This window comes from Varroa jacobsoni, unplaced genomic scaffold (genome assembly GCF_002532875.2).
Source record: "Varroa jacobsoni isolate VJ856 unplaced genomic scaffold, vjacob_1.0 scaffold_291, whole genome shotgun sequence".
Classification (NCBI taxonomy): Eukaryota; Metazoa; Arthropoda; class Arachnida; order Mesostigmata; family Varroidae; genus Varroa; species Varroa jacobsoni.
In genome coordinates, this window is record NW_019213193.1 from 105,651 (window position 1) to 127,067 (window position 21,417).

A 21,417-nucleotide genomic window follows, 5' to 3' on the forward strand; every position below is an offset into this window, starting at 1 on the left:
TACCACATCTGCATTAAACCTCAGTTCCAACAGCATTTTTCTCAAAACATTTTCAGTAACTCATACTATACAAAGGGCGCCTATAGAAATTCAGTCTACTTATGCCTGCTAAATGTGCAATAGCATCTCTGCATCAGATTCTATTAAAAACGAGCATGCCTATGCATTAGTTCGCATGATGAGTTCTAGCCGAACTCTCTGCCTTTTTAAGATCTGAAGCTCTATCCAGTACCTACTAAGAACATTAACAAACGAAGTAGCTTAGTTTGTTTGCTGCGTTTCAGGGACTTCAAACGGTGCCTCATAATTTACGTAAGTTACCTCTACAATATTTATAGCATGAGTTAAACTTTACGGGCTGCATTAAGTAAAAATAAGATGTCGCTTTTAATTTACACAAATTTAAATATAAAGCTTTAAATTCATCATTTTTTTTATGTCGGAAATAAAGTGTTCGACAGGTTATTTAACTCGATGAAATTACTACCTTCTTCAATTACTTTCTGAGGTCTCGTCTTCACATTTGCATAACTTTTGTTGAAAGATTCCCCTATATTAGCGAAAGATTTTTAGTAGTGGACATCACTATTAGGTCTACATAAAATTACTCGAATCACAGCCAGATACGTCCTATGCGAAAACTAAGCGCCATTTCAGGTGATTCTAGGTTTATGGTGCAAACATCTACACTGTTTCTGGATGAAGTGTATCTATCGTCAATCGAGTGGTCCATATAAGCTACAACCTTTCTCTTCTGGACCCTTTATGAGTATTGTTTTGTTAGACTCTTATATTTTTGGATCTTTTCTCCTACCGTCAGCAAAATTCGGACCCGCTGATTTCTTCTACCTTATCTGTTTAAACAAGATTTAACAATGCAGCCGATTATTACAACTGACATTTGCAAAGCAACTCTCGAGTTTCTTATTATCGTCTGTTTGTCAAAAATGCACGCATTCAAATTCTATGTTAACATGTGTGCGTGTATGAGAGACTCTACATATAGATAAATGCTAGATAAATAGGGTACTACGATGTTAAAGTATATGATGTCCTACGTGACAATTACGTACAGAAAATGCAACCACATACTTTCGAAAATAGATTTTTTCGTTTCGATCGACGCACTATTATAGGTCAACTTCTTAAAATCTGCTTCGGTCTTAGTTATACGATCGAAGAAAATTACGTTAATTATGCTATAAATTTGAAGCTTTAGTACAAATGGATGAAATGTGCATCATGGGACTTGTAAGCAGAGCCCTGCTGGCAACGAAGACAAACGCTACCAAGTCGATATATATCCGATCTTCTTTGGAAGTATTCTCAGATACCGATGACATCTGAAACAAAAGAAAAGACATTCTCATTGCGCCGGAAGGCCAGCTTACCTTCAAGTGTGTTAGTGATAGGGTCTACCGATGCCCCAAAAACTCCAGAGAATATTGGCAAGGTTAAAGGAATGGATCAACAAAGGTGTACGAACTATCAGTGAGCGGAGCTTTGAAGCAATTGTAGCAAAAACCAACGTTTGACCGACACTCTACTTAAATTACTGTCGATTTTTTCACAAAAACGGTCAAATTCCAAATTGTTCATTTTTTGACAGTTGAAGAGCGTGAAAAACTAGAAATCGTATTTGAGTGCGGAGCTAAAGGACGCGACCGAAGTAAGAACATTTGTTGGATTGACAAGTTCCTTTTGACAATTTATAAAAAAAGACTAAGCAAATTATTAAGTCAATAAGTACTGTGCGGAATAAACAATGCGAAAAAGCTCTGAAAAATGAAAAAACGCATTTCTAAGTGGACGAATTCTAATGATATTCAGAACAGACATTTAGGTAGACCTAGCAATTTGAAACTAGTTTGTGAAGCTTTACTGCATCACAACGGTTCGATCGATACATAACAAATCATTATTTTCGATGTCAACGAGTTCTCCAAGACCGTTTATTGGAAACAATTTAATCAGCAGATGTGTAGGTTTCTGGAGTAAATGTTATTTCGATATGGTATACTCGATGTGATAGCTACCGATCGTCGAACTCAACAACAAACAAGCAAAAGAGTAATAACAGAAGATTTTGGAGATACTGCGTAGAAGCAAACGCGCACAAAACTTATTAGAATTACAGTTCACATTAATCTAGCACCGAACAATGGATTGTGCAGGCAATTTCCGTTTGTATGATCTTTGTTCACGAAACGACATGTTTTCAAAAATTACGGGTGCATAACAATAGAAAAGAATGAATACTAGCTTCGAAAGTTCCACAGCGATGACACCTAGCATCCAATTGCATACATATGGTGGGAAAAACTAGTCGTATAGCGCACGATATCTAATGGGCGATGTAATCGTCACCAGTACGCACTGACTAGTCTACTAAGTTGCAACCGGGGCTTAGAAGGGCATTTATTGTTGCCGTAAGAGGCCCACCGCCGATGGTTGCATCGGCAATAAAGGATAAAAGAGCGTTTTTTTGCGACTGAAAAAGTTAGCCGAAGTCGAGAGAAAAGAACGGAGACTACAAGCACAAATACAAAACCAAAAATAACGCCATATACTAAACGTCGTCCTGAAATGGACAATTAATGTTTGTCATGTAATGCCTAACAGTAAGCAAAGACTGACTTGGGATTCATTTAAACCTCAGCACCAATATATCCAGTAGAATAGGTTCGAATTGCTAGGACGCAAACGTATACGTCATCAGTCATAATTGTTTCACAAGTATATACAAGTACTATAAACTTAGGATATTACGAATAGCAAAGAATCCTTAATACATAAACATTTGCCGTTTGCCTAGTAAAGAATTTAAAATAATAGATAGATAAAATGTGATATTTTTAACAGATGACTGCATTTCCGAATAAAAAAAAACTTCTATAAATGAAAAATACGTAAGACTAGTAATAATAATAGCGGTAATTACTAAATTAATTGTCACGGTATATTACAACGTTGCCTGTCACGCCAATCATATGTATTCGATTTCTTAAATGTGACACATAATATTTTTCGGATATATTAAAGCTTTATTAAAGCAGTCCAAAAATATTGTTCAGAGTACTAACATAGAGTTCAAAACGAGATGTTCATTAAAATACAGCATACGAACGAAAAAGTCTTAATTATTATATTTGAATATAGTGAAAAGCCGCAAATTTTATTTATAATAATTGACAGTATGCTTTGTTATCGCAACTCTTTTTAGATAAACGAAATAGGCCTCTTGAAATAGATAAAGGAACAAATACAACAATAATAATTATAGTTATAACAAGCTCGATTTACAATTATCTTTCTTCGTATTAGTGACACAAGATTATCGGGTGTGAGAACAACTTTGTGCCTTGAAAAGTTTACTTTTTTCACATATAACATAACATGCTTTCCGTAATATGTTGATTTTTTGTACTTAAAATTCATTAGAGTACCATATGCTTACCATCGATTTGGATGAATAGAATTTTGTATACACAACATTCTTAGTTAATTAGACTTAGAAATATCGAAAGATCCCGAAAGTTGACCTTATTGAAGGCGTAGCAATCATATGTAACAGTTGTTTACAGGATACGTGTTTTTGTTATTTAGTAGTCTTTTTTGTTTTGTAGGTTATTGGTCGTTCGTGCCGACTGTGTTCTACCGCCGGTGGTGGGATGCCACCGGAGGGTAGCACCTCCGGGGGCTCGCTACTCCTTCTCTTGCACCTCCTTGTCATAGGTTGGTACCCGGAAGCACATCTTCATTCTTTCAATCTACCACCTTATCAAAGTGAACAAAGGTAGCAACTAAAGTTCGTGCATGACACAGTCACCGTAGGTCTGGCAAAGAGCCACCGAGTAGTCTTATATCAGCAGTGGGATAAGAGATAAAATTTTCTGCTCGAAAGCTGCTTTGAGTTCGATTTGTTCCTGTCTTTTTCGCAAGCGTTTTGGGAAGCGATTTTGTATTACTCTAATCTTATAGATCAGGATAAAGGTGATCTTATTCAAACAGAAGTACTTTCAGGGTCGCTCAAACTTACACCATCTATAAATTATTATATAAATGCATGCTTTTACGTATAAACAATGCTTGCACTGCGTGGTGTTACATTTGAATCTCGCAAATAATATCGAAGCAGTTCCTTTACTCATTGTGCATCGCTTATAGTTGCTGAATGTAGAATTACGAAATTTAAAAATTAAGAAACATGATGTACATCTTTAAGTCTGAAACGTTCAAATCCTTTCTCTTGAGAGAAACAGGCTTAAAAGTCAAGTAGAATCGATTTTGTAATTGATGCCCGCTCCTGCATCTTCGAGCCCATACAGGAATGTATATTGATGAGCAGACGATGAGGTCCAATAGTGAATTCCAAAATAATCTAATAGTAAAAAAAATAAATAAAGCGAATTAATAATTAATAAAGCTCACCAAAAATTGCAATATACTGAAATATTAAATAATATATATGACAATAACAGCTGAATGTAGATGTTTCAAGTCTTATACCTGGGACCGCGTACCCATTGTTTTAGAATAAAAATAAAATTTAGAACTGTAATAGAATTTCGCCATTTGGTAACTCCTCGTTTCATATCTATTTCACATATGATTCAAAATTTAGCTTCAAAAGATTTCTTTTGTTGCATATATTATACTCCGTCGAGCTTTGAGATTGAATACCTTTCGATAAATGTCCCGTCAGCAGACGAAATTTGTCTGACGTATACGTTAGTCTCTTAGAAACCTGTGAGTGAAGCTCGATTGAATTTACTTCAAGAGAAATGGGTTAAGAAGGAAAGACATCTACTAGTCTTGCTCGGTGGTTAAGCGGTCATTCTTCAAAACCCACACCGTTGCGGAAATTCATCGAAGATTGATGAAGTCGTTAGGCAAGAAAGCCTCGGCGAAAGCACAGTACTTGAATGATGCGCATGTTTCAACAACTGTGCCTGGAGTATTGAGCATCATCGAAAAGGTAACCAGGTGTCAGTATCCGATGGATAACTGCTGCTGTCGAGGCGGCTTTTAAGCAAAGCAGAACTCGGAGTTTAAGAACTCGATCGGTCAAAGCTGACATTTAAAGGTGCTGCAGAATTATAACCCAAATACGAAAAATACGAGAAGTGAGTAAAATATGAGTCTTTTAGGAGTTGACTTCGAGCCAGTTAGAACTATATATGGTGTTTAGCGGAACATTAATTAACGAGTAACTTGCCTGAAGGATATGGTCGCCATAAGCGCAACATGTATCAATTTCCAGCACTGGCCAGGGAGAGATTAGGCGATAAAATGGCGTTGTCCCGGGGAGCAATCGAGCTCGGCGACAGTGTCGGGTAGGTTTGTACGTAAGGTGGTGGTAGTAGCTGCAGTGGACATCAAGGGCATTTGCTACTATGAAATACTTGCTGAAATTGAAACAATAAATACAGTGCGCTATCTCGAGTTCCTCCAGAGACTCATACATTGTCGGCCCGACGATAATGGAAGGCACGTAGTCTGGTCATTTGATGACAGTGTATGGTAACAAATTGCATATGGGAACGCGAATAGCAAACAGTTGTCTAAAAGCTAGCAGTATGTAGAAAATAAAGGAAGTACCTCTAACGCATACTAAAAATACCGTTCTACTCCGTGTAGTTCAAAATTTATAATTTCAGACTCCAGCCTACTAGAAATAAAAATATCACATGCAGAATGATGTCAATAATCGGCTTCAGTAAAGTACGATTAGCATAATTCATTATACATATGGCACAGTTTAGCGGACTGATTATACATAATTTTTTTTTAATATTTAATAAATTTAATAATTTTTTCAATATTTTAATAAATTTATTTATTTTACAATATATGCAGGTTGCGTGGTGTGCACGCGAGAGAACCATGCGGCTCTCATGAACACATTTCTTTTGAAAATAATACGAATTTTACGTTTGGTACTGACTTAATTAGACTTTTAGACGACTGCCCTTTCTCTAGAACAAGACGTCATACGTATTACAATCGGGTACCACCCGAGCATAAGACTCTCTCATGTGAGCCGAGCATGGAACTGAGTGTCGACAGCTGGACTTGGTTGCTTCCGCCTAGACCAATATCGATTAATTTTCTTGAACTTTTCTCTCAAGATTTACTTCAAAGTAACCCAAATATTTATTTGACAGTATTACGGGCTGATACAAGGAAGTGTCCATTCATTAAAGGGGCCTCCGCTTGCTCAGGTCTTTTACCTCTCCCGGCGTTCGTACTTCATATTTCGTCGAAACCTCACCCCAAAGCATCGTCTGCCCGGTCACCCGAACTGTCTAAACGCTTCTGTACTACCATCTAACTGGCATTTAGACTCCTGAAGGGTTTTATGCAATAGAAGTGGTTTAGGTATGAATCCAGGCGTTCAGACACTTGATTTCGTGCTCGGAGGAACCAGTTGTTGGAAGCAATACCTAATGATGTCGATACAGGAAGTAAAAAACCCGGGATGTTTATCTATATGATCAAATGATGGATAAGGGAGTGTGATGTAGTGACGCTTCTATGTCGTAGTCGTCTATACGACAAATGATAACCGTCACGACGGTGATGGTGATGGCATTTTTTCGAGATATAACAACGATAGCCACACTAAATACTTATTGTTGTTATAATTTGATACGGGTATGGAATTGGAGAAGTGCTAGTTTCGTCTGAAGGCGGCAATATGCCATAGATTATTTTCCGTCACGTTATTCGTCGTCGTTCGATATCCGATTGATACCTGATTACCGTTTATTTGCTTCGCCTCCCTCACGCCTTCATAGACAGATAATGCATTTTAGTGAGTGTTCGCCTTGCTAAGAACGGTCTAGCTTTTCTGGCTTTAACGCACTACACGTACGTATATTGAATTTTCTCACAAAATACATTCAATTATTATAGTACGCGGTGCAACATTTTTACTCTAGGCAAAGCTTACCGCTGATATGCGTGCCAATTATCTACAAGACAAATACAACTGAAACAGGGTCGCGCCAATTAAAACCTTGTCGAATTCACTAAGACACATTAATACAAAAGAGAGAATATTCTTTCTTGAAGAAATCTCCGACCAAACGTGTTGAGGCAATAAGAGATTGACGAAGTCGATTACTTTACGCGCCGATAAATTTACGTCCGAGATGTATGATAAATATCCTTTACAGCCGAACACTCCGTGCTGTCCGACATTTTAGGCAGATTTTAATTAGACAGTTGTGCAGGTGCTATAAAACTGCAATTATCTCATTAGGAGGTGGCTTGAATACACGTAATCACGTACACGTTAGAATTCGTAAGTTAGGTAGAGAAACGTGAAATTTTGACAGCTAAGTTGACTATTTAAGGGTGAATCTTGAGACCAATCGTAGTGGCGCACACGATGGCACAAACCGCTGAAGGTCATGCCTGGTTCACAGATTCATCCGTGAGCCTTGCAGGAAATAGTAGATAATCATATTTATGTCTGCGTCGATTCCGCTTACGACTAATCTTTAACCAATAAACGTATCTGTACGTACGGTAGCGACAGTCATCTGGTAGTTGCGTTTCTTTGTGACCGCGAATCACTTGAAATGTTTAGCCATGTACAACAAAGTCATTCAAAGAGGTTATGATGATCCCGTGTATTATTTACTAACGTATTTGTTGGTCTTCCTGTTCAAGTCACTGCATGTGCATGTCGTCAATGATACGAATGATTCAAAGCTTTGTCTTGGCTCTTCTCAACCGTATTCAGGTTTGAACCTCTCTCCAACTGAACTACTGGAATTATCTCGGCTACAGTTATTCGCTGAGTAATTTAGACATCATCGCATATCGTCTCTGTAGCATGAATAAGAGATTTATTACTAATCTTCGTTATTAGACGATTATGCTTGTCAAACTGCCTTCAGCCTCAGTTCGCGTCATCCCAGCAAGCGTTTATTTCGTTCAGACGCCATCTTCCAAGAACACTACACTCCGCTAATTTCCCGAAACGGCGATGCGTTTTTTTTAACCCGAAACGAGTTTTGCTATAGGCTACGTTTACGTAGCGAAACTTAAAAATGCGCCAATGCCTTACAAAAATGTTGTTTTATGTACTCTTCATTTCATAGAGTTACATTTTGTCCATGACCTTAATCTCCGCTTTTGAGGGCACCGCAATCATTACTAAAGCAAAAAGTTTTCTAGTATCGCCACACATAGATGGAATTACCGGTTAAATTACAGGCTATAAAATTTTGCGACGGCACACTAGTTGATGTTCTAAATCAACACATAATAACGTAACTTTCTTTTAAAGGAATAGGCGAGTCAATGGAAAGCCTACAGTGCAATTCTCTTTCCAATTAGTATCTGTCTCACGGGGACTGTATTTAAGTTTTATTATGGGCTACCTATAATTTTCGTTAAATTTCATGTCTTCACTTAAAATGGCGCTAACTGTTAACCTAGGCACGTACGTAGCAGTCGAGACGTGTTTCACATGAATAACTAAATAAGAAAAAAAACGTATAGTGTCTCAACGTCGCACTTTCCCTGCCTTAACCGATCTGTCATAATTATCAGCTGGATTTCTCGGAACTTCGGAGATTATCCTAACTCTCCTTTTCTGTCGTTTACAGAATTTCCAAATAAAAATATGTACATGTGAAGGATATAGTAAAAACTAACCTCAGCTTGCTCTTTATTTAATTTCTATCTACAGGGAAGGAGTGCTCTTGTTTGAGCCACCTCTCATTGAACGTTCCATTTACGGTGGCTCGAGGCAGCTCAGTTGCGTTAAAGGCGCGATTTGCCTTAGACAACGCGGCAGAAAGCCTTGAATCCGTCATCTGGTACCGTAACGATGAAGAATTTGTTAGACTAATCGTCGTCAGACCCGATGGAAACGGGCATATGGATATCTATACTGATCGGCCAGGAGTTCCCATCGACGTATGTGTCAGCAATCTCCAGCGGCGCAACACTATCAAAAATTGAGCAGAAATTTCGTCTAGTACACAAATTAGAGAATGGCTCTTTCATTTATAGGTAACTCATACCGTGACTTTTGAACAATAAACAGCATGAAAAACACTGCTTAGCGAAATGTTCAAATAGAAGTAACACTAAGGGCCATTTTTCGAGGTGGACCATCAGGTTGGGCGTATTTTGGCTCTGTTTATTTGCTGCCGCAAGAATGACGTTATAGACTAGTTCATTATTACTTTAAAACCTTCACGCTCATTGTTCAATGGTTTATATCAAATAGTACTATTCGCATAATTATATGCTTTAATTGTTCCAAATGTTTTTAGCTTTACGTCCGACACGCTAGTTGGCAACTGTTTCGAAGACATTTTATTGCTGTACCACTGGCAAGCTAGTCAACTGGGTATTCACGAGAAAAGTGCGAACTAAATGGAATTTTAGACCTAATTACGCGCGTATACTTACAGAAGTTTACAGTGGATTCCTTCTTTCGCAAGTCTCGTTCTATACTATGGACGTAATGGAAGTTTTCCAGCAAAGTAAGCCAGTTTAGTTAGTACCAGACAGTCGATTATGAATCTGCTAAGTACGATCTGTTGGCTTTTTTTTTTTTCTCTAACAGTGTCAAATTTTGCTTTGAACTCTAGGACATACAAGCCATTTAGTAGCTCGAAATAAACAAATATGACATCGATTTGGGTTACGTCTCCTATTTGAATGTTTACGCAGAGGCTAGGCTTTTAGGTGTTTAAATAATCGAACCAGGCGTCGGCTTTCTACGATTGCGCTAACTTTTATGCTGCTTTTTATAGGTCTAGGGTATGATTTGACGACACTGACTGAAAGAGAGGGTTGAAACATTTTCATTTTTTCAGCGACAAAAACTGCTCAGTCATCCGTTCTATACGATATTTATGAAACGCCATCTTGAACGATAAACGAACATCCGCATAATTTGCATATGGCACTAAAAAAAATTATGTGCACACAGTCAATCTACACGTATAAGTTAGCCCTTTGTCTGTCGAAGTATCTTAATGCGTTACGATCTTCTAAAATTAGTTAATCGCAATTTCTTTCTTTGCAATTATCTACCTTGTTTCTAAGCTTCGCTGACCACTTTGAAGTACCACCAAAGTAATCAGCCTCACAACCAGATCCCCACTCTGTCATAACTATATGATATACTGAAATCGATACGTTTGTCTTTTGTCGCCCGTGCGTAAGCTACAAACAAGCTATGATTGACCGTTCACTGATTTGCGAGGCGGTTTCGCACGATACGTATAGTTTAATGTTGATTTCATGACTTAGATTTTAACTTCGAGAAACAGCTGAGACCTAAGTCGATATCACGTCTTTTGGATCGCTCTATTTATGGATAGATTAACAATGCGTTTTTTAGTATTTTTCGCAATTCTGTTGATCTAGAGCACAAGAGAGCACTATGTTCACTACATTGATAATCAAAAGATCCGTGACCGTATCGTATAATCTGTTGTTGCATTCCCAATGAGTAGCCATTGACGAATGTAACACGCTATAAAGCACCTAATTGATCTCACTATTTCAAAATGATCAAGTCGTTCATGTCTTGCTGTTCATATTCCATACCTAATACTTGTTGAATAAAATTATCTAAAAATCAATTTAAGAAAGCTGCAGAGAACTCCCTAAAGAATGGTTGAAAAAGCATTTTCGGATAGCTCACGCTTTTATGAGTCTAACATACCATCGTTTGCCCTATGTCATTCATTGAACTAGGAAGAAAAACGCTTTCAGAAACGAACTGACTGCAGAGAATGTTCCATTAAAGCGATAACATACTCTTTCGGCAGCTCCCCGTTCTGTTCTCAAAGATAACTGCAGTGCAATAGTTAGATAACTATCTGTCATTCCAAAAATGAAACAACATAAATTAGTTGAAACGAGTCCCATAGGCGCCCTCAGATCCTCACGTCCATTACAAATTCGTCTTATCTTTGTCTGATTACTATTCTTCTGTATCGTCCCTTTTGGCATATACCACGGGAAACTGTTCTGGATTGCATAAATGCCAACCGTATACCAGTGTTTCATTTTTGGTTTATTAGAATTATGCCAATACGGCATGGTATCTTGTCGAGCTACCTTTAATGGTGAAATCGTCTGTATGAGCATTCATTGCTAATCATTTATGTGCTTATCGGTAAGTATTAATATTACGGGAAGCCTATAAGACATGGAGCATTCGATGCAACTAATTGACAGCGTCGGATCTTTGGAGGTAGCGTATCTATCCAGCTCCTGCGCACAAGTTTCAACGGTTTTTAAAATGGCTTCCTTTGTAGATGTTCGTTGCTCTGGAATAGCATAAAAAGGCCATGGCCTTAACAGTTTGCAGATCTTTCTTGACAATTCGCTTAGGATATAACGTTAAATCTATGCTCTCATGGTAGATTCCGCGCTTGCTGGCATATGTATCAACCTGCAGCTGACATGCTGCTTTTAAACGTGCGCGATTTACCACCGGACTTCGCCATTAATATGCTATGCGTGTCAAGGGCTTTCAGGGAATATCTATCTCTTATAAAGTTATGCATTTCATGGATAGTAGTCCATTTGCTTTTAAAATTCCTTTATAAAATTGACGTTTTGAGTTCGAACGCGCGAAGTGACTTTTTTTCTTAATAATAATTCTTATTCGTTTATTCGTTGTTTGCGCCTTCACGGCTATTCGATGGTACTTTTTTTAGCTTATTTAAAGCGTCTACAGCATACCTGTAGTGCTTCTGTAGACTATAGCGCGTAGTACTCACGCCTGCTCTAGCCTGGGGCAGGCCTTTTGGGGATGTAGGGTATAAAAACTCGACCTATTCCCTCTCTCAGAAGAATTTAAATTTTGCTGATGAAAAACCCGGTCAAAAACTGAAACAACATTTTCAAGCCGAGAATAGTACATCTTTTTTGTAAAACGATAACATTGTTACAAGGATAAGCTACAAATAAGACTGATTAAATTATTTAAACTTATAGCTTGAAAGGACGGTAGGATATTTTGCTTGTGCGTATCAATAAGTAGATAACGAAACATTGATGAGTATTTCATATATTCTATTAGGTCGTTTCTATCAAGAACTGCATTTTCTGAATATAATTAATGAACGTTTTGAAAGGGATTTTCAAAACGTTCGTTAATTATAACCTGAACTTCAAAAAATCAAGGGAAGTGGCTGAAGGCTATTCCATAAACAAATGATGGGCATACGAAGTTGAACTTTAAAAGCACCTCCCGTTAGCGGTCTAATCTATGAAAGAAAAACAAATAAAAATTTACAATGCTATGTGGTATTTGAGCTATCCTGTTAGACTCCTGTACATTATTTTGGTACCAACCAAAAATGTTTGATTCGCGACCTTTGACACTACCAGAGAGCTAGACATTTTCACATAAGCTAACCTGAAAACGCGAAGGGTCATAAAGTACAGTTTTAGTCGAATTCTGGGTCACGGCTCTCAAGACACTACTAAGACTAACACATGTTATAGGAGGTAGGAGATCTCTTCATACTGCTAAATTCAATTGAAAATACATTGGATTTTGCAGAAGTACAGAACGGTTCTTCGTGACGGATTATGCGAGGTGGTTCTCAAAAATGTCCCCTTCGAATCAACGGGTCGATACCGAGTCGAGGTCAACACGGCCCTTCCATTTCCTTCACAAATGAGCACCGAAGAGGTTATGGTTGTCGTAGGTGAGTCGTATAAAGTGCGACGCAATAAGCAGATAGAATCCACAGGTATATCCACAGGTAAATAGAAACTGATAGTATTGCTCTTATAAAGTTAGTTGTTCTACAACCTATTGGATTTACATTTAGACATAGTTTAGCCTATCTCGAAGTGCTTTGTATTCGACACCATAAATTTTGTCGTCTTATTGTAGCCTATATACATTTATAACATAAAATAGATTAGTCGGTAACGTATTTGTCTGCTAAGTTTGGTGACACATGATGGCCTAAGTTCGAATTTGGCGATGGCCACGCTTCGTTTCGCGCCGTCAGCCAGCCGTCTGATGGAACGCTTAACGGTGCCGGATGTAAAACTCGAAATTAGCTTAGATCCACAGGCCTGAAAGCGAAACCTTGGCCTGACATAAATATTCCCTTCGTGCAGTGGTGGAATGATTTTTTTCTTTTTCATCCTTCGACACAACCAAAATTCGCCGTGATTTCTACTACCGTTTTCTTCTATACGGTTATCAGTCCGTTGCTTGCTATTCAACTGGAACTTCTGCGTTCATTGTCAAAATTGGCTACACATTTTAATCCTAACAGATGAGTCGGAGCTGTATGTCCGTTATTGCAGACTGTTGATATGCAATTATCAGTAACTGAGTTATCTTGAAATAGTACGTCGATTTTCTCTTCTGCTTGTTCGTCGCGTGACTAGCTGTGTTGATCGTGGCTCCACTATCTGGCGAGCCAACGAATTCACAACAAAGTAGCAACGTTCGGTTTCTTCTACGATTTTATTCTATTCGGGTTCTGTTTACTGGAAGGATCGTTTAGTAACGTAACACATAGAATAAATGTTCATTCTATTTTTGTTTTTTTAGTTTAACGTATGTAAAGTATTTCGTCTATAAAAAAAATTATCATTTATACGTCAAATGCATTAGATACTTTTAATTGCCTCCATACAGTTACTTTATCTCTTCTGCTACTTATTGCTGCTGATAGTTAAATTCTCAAGTACACACCATATCGTTCTATGGTTCACTACTTCAGAGCGAAGTGAGTTCGCTTGTAACCACACAGAAAATAAAGTGATCACTAAATCGCTAGCTTCACTGATCAGACACGACATCATACAGATACCAAAGCTACATAGACACCACTTTTTAGAAGTAGCACGGTAGTATCTTATCGGAACATGTTTTATGACTATCATCTGTTAAAAGATTTGTGAAGTAGGCACTTCTCAACAACAGTTAGCGTAAATATTTTATTATAGCAATTTTAGATTTGTATCGGTAGGTAAATTAAACCGAGTACCCCATCCTTACACTACATTATCGATTCGTATCATTCAAAAATGAGGCCCTTCATTGGCTACGTATTGACATAGATAATATATTTGTTCAAAATGGATTCAGACAGGAAGCAGAAAGGAAATCATATTTCGTTGTAATGAGTTTACCGTTTCCCAACGCCAACGAAGATTTTCAGTACAAGGAGCGTACGAAGAAAAGCCAAATAAGGTTTTTGCAAAAATACTCTATTTAGATTAAAGGGCCACCTAACTGTAAAAATAGTTTGCTTAATTTATTTTACGAGGTGCGTAGAATTACGCTGCAAAGATATCGACTGACTTCCAACTGAGTGGCAAATAGAACAAAAGAATTAGACTAGACCATACAATTTATGTGTTATATTTTCCAAGTTGCAATTCTCAGCTCAAAATTAGCAAATAAGAAACCCGATCGACATTTTAACACATTTCTATGTAGACTGTCATTTATTTCTAACAACCCCAACCTTAATTTTTATTTTCCCTTCGGTCTGTGGATATGTGGGACCGCTGCATGGACTTGAAAGGCAATACAATATTATATCTGAGGTGTGCTTTTTATAATGATGTGTCCATTGAGCTTCATCTACGATCTAGGTATACCACCTACGACTAGAGCTTTGGTTGGAATGGTCGGTTCAAGCCTTACTATAAGTATACATATATGCATATAAAGCCGTCATCACATAGGCGATATATTAGAATCGTTTAGGGACTTTCGGTAAATGAAGTTCACTCGTGGTAAAGTTATCTAATGACACACTTGTGCACGTGTCCGCTGTTCTATAATTGTCTAAGGAACGCGCGAAAAGCTTCATAGTCGTTAAACCCTTACCATAGTTGACTCTATTGCTTATCATATGTTACATAAGCCCGGAAATGCCCGAGACGATCAGATGAGAAAACACCTCAATGACTGACAATGGGTCAACGTTGCATAGAACAATGTCGAAGAAAGGGGACGTGTTTATGATGTGTCGGATGAAATCCATAACAAGCCTCCTTACTTCTCCCTGGTGCGCTTAGCGCTGCACGCGACAGCCCTGAATCAGCCCAAATGACTATGGGATTGTCGCATTTCTTCGGTTAGCTCATCGGCTATTTAAAGCTTGTTATTTCCTAAACTACTATTATATAAAATTAACTATGATGAAGAGATATTTTATCAATGTCCGACACATCTGCAAGGAATCGACTTACTAGAGTCATAAGTATACTCGTACTGAAGTTCTCATTAGGCTCTATTCCTTTAGCCTTTGTTAGTTCCTTATTTTTATGGCCTTCATTACTGAAATTCAAATAAGGACACAATAATAAAATGCTTACCTCGAAAAAAAAATTGCAAGAAGTTATATAAACCATTTTGTACGTGATCTAAAAGATAAAAAGAAAAATTATTGGGCGCTCACAGAAATCAATCTAAGTGCATGCGGAGTCGGGATTGCCAGTCAAAGATTCAAACTTTCTTCATCAGATAAAATAAGGGAAATCAGATAAAAGAGAACCGCGCGCGACGTATATATATATATATATATAGAGAGAGAGAGAGACAGCGGCGCGTCTAAATTAAGATTTTTTTATTTGCTTCTAAGGCCGCCTATAAAAAAGGACCAGGTGTTTTAATAACATTTTTTGCATGTGCTCGGAGTGTCAGTGCTGAGCGTCATATTTTTTCAATTAACTGTGATTACACTCAAGTTAGGATCTAAGCCACTAACTAGTTTCTTTCACAATATTCCTCTTTTAAATCTTTTTAATAGTAAATTTGCATCAAGTGATATTGGTAGGTGTGAACTTGTTAAAATGTTGGTGAAATATGCCACGCACAAAAAATTCTGAACTGACAGCAGGCTAAAAATCTAAAAAAGAATAAGGGTTCAAGATTGCCGAAAAGAGCAAAAAAACTAACCATCAGAGCCTATCTGGATGACCTAATTGACAATACATATTTTTCTCTATAAAGCGGTCGTTATATGTACTGAAACCTATTAAAAATTGTTTTACACGTACATTTTCGAGCCCTTTAAATTTAAATCCTATTGAGGATGTTACGTTCATGTAAAACATTGGATCATAGGTGACCTTCGCTTAAATCTCAAAGATGATACACTTTGTCCGCAATAAAGAGTTTATTGCTTTGTTCTAGGAGGAATCGGCTTTCCTTTGATATCATATGTAGCTGACGAAACGCATGCGTGTTACGACAAATAAGCCGTCAAAGCTCTTGCCAATTCGAACGTACCCTCTTGAATCGCTTTTGCTATCAGCAAGCGCAGATACTAGGCTGCAGTGAGCCATGTCGAGAATAACAATAAAAAAAAATGTAATTTTTCGCTGGGGAATTCTAAATTCTTGCAATTAAAATATCTTTGATAATTAGAGACGTCTACACAAAAAATATCGCACGACAATGGAGAAATCGACAATCGCTAATAAAGGCAGCTAAAAAATACTAGAAACAGAAATGTACGGTTACGTTCCTTGCACAGATGTTTCAGAGGGTAGCCATTGCGCTCTGCGTGAATCTTCTCTGTTAGTAATGAAAAAAACAGATCTAGAAAGCATAAGGTTGGCCGAAAACCCGAGTGTGTGCGATATATTAATACTGTAAGCGAGAAATTCTGCATAGGCATATATATCTGCATGCTTATCAATATTCTAAAGATTAAAAGATAAAAGGTTGTTTTCTTAGCTGTACCGTTGATAGATTTATGATTATCGTTTCAACAATACGTTTAAGCTATTATTACGGTCAAAACCTGGTCATCAAGACCTTCTATTTGCAGCTTTGCATTGATGAAAAAAGAACGATTCAAACAACCGATCGCAGCCAACTGGTACTCCCTTACCTTATAAACAGCCTTAAAAAGCCTCTTATAGCTAATGTCACAAGGCGTCTTTGATGCACTCGAGTGTACCTGAATAGATTTCTATACAGGAAATCCTAAATCGTGCTGAAGCATCTGAACAACAGCTTGATTGACCTTACTTAACATCAATATGGATCCCTGACATATCCTAAAAATAGGTGACATTGGAAAGCTGCAATAAACAGCTAATTGTGTCACACACCTTCAACCAAACACTCGGATTTATCCATCGCGTACTAATATTTCAAAGTATGTATAAGTTAAACTTAATAAATTATTTGAGAGACTATTAAAGTATATGTCTCCAACTCGTCAGGTATTCAAGTTTATTATGTTAGACTCTAATGAGTGGATATGTCGTAGCTGCAAAGTGCTGACTAAAACGTTATCTGCAGCTAAAATGTCCCACGAGAATGAACTGAAGAAGGTATAGTTTTACTGGTTAATTAAGTGAAATATTTCGAAACCACTCTTTGTATATAAATGATTTACGTCTCTAGGTATATGATCTTATATTGTACAAATAACCCACGGCCTGTGTTAAATTACTTAGGAACCTACAGTACGAGGCGTGCCTGAAAAAAATCTTATTAAACTCTTGATGCATTTATATCTTTAAGTCTTAATACTCAGTTCAAGTAAATTACTTTTCTACACTGCTACTTTTCTTCGGCCAACAGTAGAGTCTCGACAATAATGGTGGCGATGCTCTGACAAAATTGGTTTGACATATTCACGCGTATTCACATTTGTTTCGAATATTTCACGGTCCATCGTCTCTCCTTTATTTGAATGAAACGGGTCTTTGAAGGTTGCAGATGGGAAATAATAAAGTCACAGCTTTTGTTGTTGTCGGCTGATCGTTGGTAACGCTTTTCGCTCGGTGTTTGGCTGGCGGAACAAGGGGATAGGACGTACTCGAGTAATGAATACGGTGGGATCTTACTTACTAATGAAAATCTTCTTAAATTCGCCTGGGTTTTCGTGACATCTCCAAACGCCCACCGCCTTAGTGCTCTTTGCTAGTTAGTAGTACCGACTACTAGATTTCCTTTGATCAATCAGATATAATAAGCTGTCCGTTCTCGAAATGAACATCGGCTGTTGTTTATACTAATATATTGAGTTGAAGAATCGCAAGCACTTATGGGATATCGAAAGTTGTTCCGACACCGAGAGGACTGAAAATAATAACCTGATGTTATTTGTTCTAAACACTTACCAGGTTTATCGCTATTTAGCTTTTGTACCATACCTTGGCGTGATACAAGGGTTTCATAGATACAGGTTTACTATGAAGAGCCTTGGTGTTGTGGCGTGCTTTCTGTGATCATCTTTTCTAGATAATCTCTTAGCTAGCATTTTGTTTCTAACGTTGTAATACAGGAATTGATAAAGGATACGTAATTAGTTGCCGAGTAAATTCAGTGCTCCTGGAATTGTAGACAAACTCGAGTTTCTGTACGTGTTTTTAGCTTTATGTTAACTCAGTCCAACGGGTTTTGATTTGCATTGAAAATGAAGAACAATGTAAGCCAGATATCCTATCAGGGACCGCCTACATATTTATATCCTATTTCGTGCGCAGTTTTGAATCATAGTCCTGCTCAATTTAGCGCCAATCACTTTACAAATACCGTACTTTAGGTCATGGATTATTTGCGTCATTGTCTTATAGATTATGTCGCCCCTACAGAGAAAAATCAAGAGGAGTCAAACCACAGGAGCTACTCCATTTCCTTGCTGCGTATCAAGATCAGCCGGCCTGGGAATATGGTTTTAAGTAGATTGAACGTTTCCCACACTGTGTGGCAAGCGCTTCATTTTGTTAAAATCTTATTTAATTATAATAAAAAAATTTAATTTCGTTTCGGGTGATAGAAAGGTCACGATAGAGCTATTGATTACTACTGACGTTTCATCGACATTTTTTCATATAAAGGTAGTAATGACACATTCACTTCATAGTTTAGTTAAGTGGTTAAGAGTTACAAACAACGTACTTCTGTTTATTCATATAGCCATCCAATTGAAAATGAGTAAAGAAAATAACGTAATCAAGAAAGTCGTTAGCATGCGCATTGCGCTTCAAGTCTTGATCAGCGAGGGAACGATGCTCATAATGGTCCTATATTTATTATGGTTATGGATTTAACCGTCCCTTATAGAAATGATGATACAAGTCAAAATAAGATTTCATAGGCCGAGTTGTTAAGCATGACGTTCTGCGGAGGTTGCGGAACCGGCGTCCATATTACAGCATTGATGTTATGGCCTTTTTTTAGTTTGCCCGACCTTATTTTGTCTGCGAGTGACAGAGTCTGTTCGAATTTCTTGACCAATTTCTCTTGAGTTTCCCGAGCCAACAGGAAGTATAGTCCGTATTCTGTACGACACTTGCAGAGTGTCATCGTAACCGACTCGTTACTTGGGTAGGTTTTAACGAAAAACGAACGCTGCTCCAAACTATAACGGCCTATCCTCACAAACCGCAAACGCTGCTGTGCGTAACGTTTGACAGTCTGCTAGCCTTGCCTGTTATACACAAGGGAAAAAGGACGGCATCGGCCTGTTACATAGCCAGTTTTATTTCTTTTTGTGTTATTTCAACTACTATTGCAAAATAATATAGTTGTCGTCCTGATGGATATGACAATTGATTTCTCGGGCACAAGGCTGCCAGCAGCTACCTAAGCTACGTTGTCAACTTCATTTGAAAATCTTAACAGAGAGATTGTGCGACTGACAAACTCCAACGGCTACCGGCAATTAGGTGTCTGAACTGGATTTCGTAATGTGGAACTAGTCTATTATTGGTGAAGGTAAACACTTTGAAGGGAATTAGTCTTCCTCGCCTAAAGGATTATCGACTCGGGCACGCTGAAATCCATTAAAGACAGGGACTTCACGTTTATTAGTCGTGGAGCGCATAAGAAGACGTCAGCTGAACAGTGCTTCAAAAACAGTAGAAAGAAACTCTTTCATATTGTTTTATTCAGAAGAAGGGTAAAGGGAGGTAACTCTTAGGCCATGGATAACAAAAAGCTATACAAGAATACGATATGCTCTGTTGGCAGGCCTATCACAAAACTAGTTGGACTTGAAACTAGTTGTAGTTAAAAAAAACAGTGTTATGAATGGCGCAAGTTATTTTTACCACATATTATAGTAAATGAGCATGTAGTCAGACTCTAAGTATACCGCATTCAAAAAAGCAATAATGTTGCGTCAGTTGCCAGTGGCGTATCGACGATTCTGGAATAGATATCCAACTCAACATAGTAAAAAATTAAATCTAAACATTAGTACATAGCGTTATTACTTAAATTGCACCTTGTTTATAATTCCATCTCCCTTCAAAATATAATTGGGATAGATAATCACACTGGGGTAGTAGCCTATAGACAATACTGTTCCATTATATAGAAAATCAATAATAGTCACAAAAATATTGTGAAAGATTTGTCTTCATTCACCATGATATGCTTACAGATAAAGTACAACTTTTCAGGCTAAGGAAGCTGTTTTTTTTTAGCGTACGCACATTACTCGGAATGGCTGCTCATGTGACTCTTTGGCAATTTTCAGTTCCGCCTCGAGACGGTCCCTCCATCACTGGAGGTATCGAGGACACAAAAGAGGGACCTTTTCTCGACATGATGTGTGTCTCAGGAAGGTCAACGCCCGCGGCTCAGCTTCAGTGGTTTATCAATGGAAAACCGGTAAGTGTATAAATCTACGCAACATATTTTGTGTGTTCTCTCGGTCATTTCATCGATGATTTATCAAAGTTTAACATTGGCACGCAGTGATGTTGTCTGACAATCAATGGCAGTCATGGGTAGCATTTCGAAAACATAATACCACAAGACAACTATGCCCGCGGAATACATTCAACTTGATTTTAATTAGTGTTTGTATATTTGTGGCAGCGCATGAAATTTGCGCTTGGTTCGCATCATCGTTATCATAAGGGAAGTCACCCTGAAAAATCTATGTAGCTGGTGACATCTATACTTGCTTGGTTATGAGAATAATTATGTTTAAAAGGTAGCTCGGTGTCTTTATTAAGTTTTAGTTAGACCATTATTTTTAAAATTGCTGTCTGTAGCTGGAAATCTGTACGACATGCTTTTTTTGACCTCATAGTGCCAATAAAGGACTGATATTTTTTATAACCAAAAATTCGAGCGTCCTCTATTGATATTTCAGAATTCTATATATTTGAGAGAGCAGTAAATGTACCGACGACGAACTTGACCGACTGATATGATGACTTCTAAATTAATTATAAAGATAATCAAGATGTGTAATGTCGAAAAAGAGAGTGCGACTGAGTTACAATTCAGTTTCAGTGTTAACTTTTGTCTCTGATAATAAAAGGAGCTAGTAGGCTAGTAAAAAAAATATTCGTCTCAAGGTGTATATCCTGTTATAACATAAAACAATCGACACATACAAAGTAATAAGACACACATAATAAGATTGCTCGCGTATCACTTTGTATAATAAGGCCCGA

At 37.7% G+C, this 21,417-nt stretch overlaps 1 protein-coding gene across 11 annotated transcripts in view; it reads left to right on the forward strand.

The window, feature by feature from the left end:
* Nucleotides 1-21,417, forward strand: part of LOC111259087 (uncharacterized) — a 125,742-nt gene that overhangs the window by 95,039 nt on the left and 9,286 nt on the right. For 5 of the 11 annotated variants that reach the window (XM_022830788.2, XM_022830793.2, XM_022830795.2 and 2 more), the window contains 5 exons: nucleotides 285-312; nucleotides 3,627-3,735; nucleotides 8,708-8,937; nucleotides 12,560-12,764; nucleotides 20,487-20,620. In XM_022830788.2, coding sequence (XP_022686523.1) covers nucleotides 285-312; nucleotides 3,627-3,735; nucleotides 8,708-8,937; nucleotides 12,560-12,764; nucleotides 20,487-20,620 — 706 coding nt within the window. The remainder of the gene's footprint in view (nucleotides 1-284; nucleotides 313-3,626; nucleotides 3,736-8,707; nucleotides 8,938-12,559; nucleotides 12,765-20,486; nucleotides 20,621-21,417) is intronic. The other 6 variants (XM_022830790.2, XM_022830791.2, XM_022830796.2 and 3 more) reach the window with 3 other exon arrangements.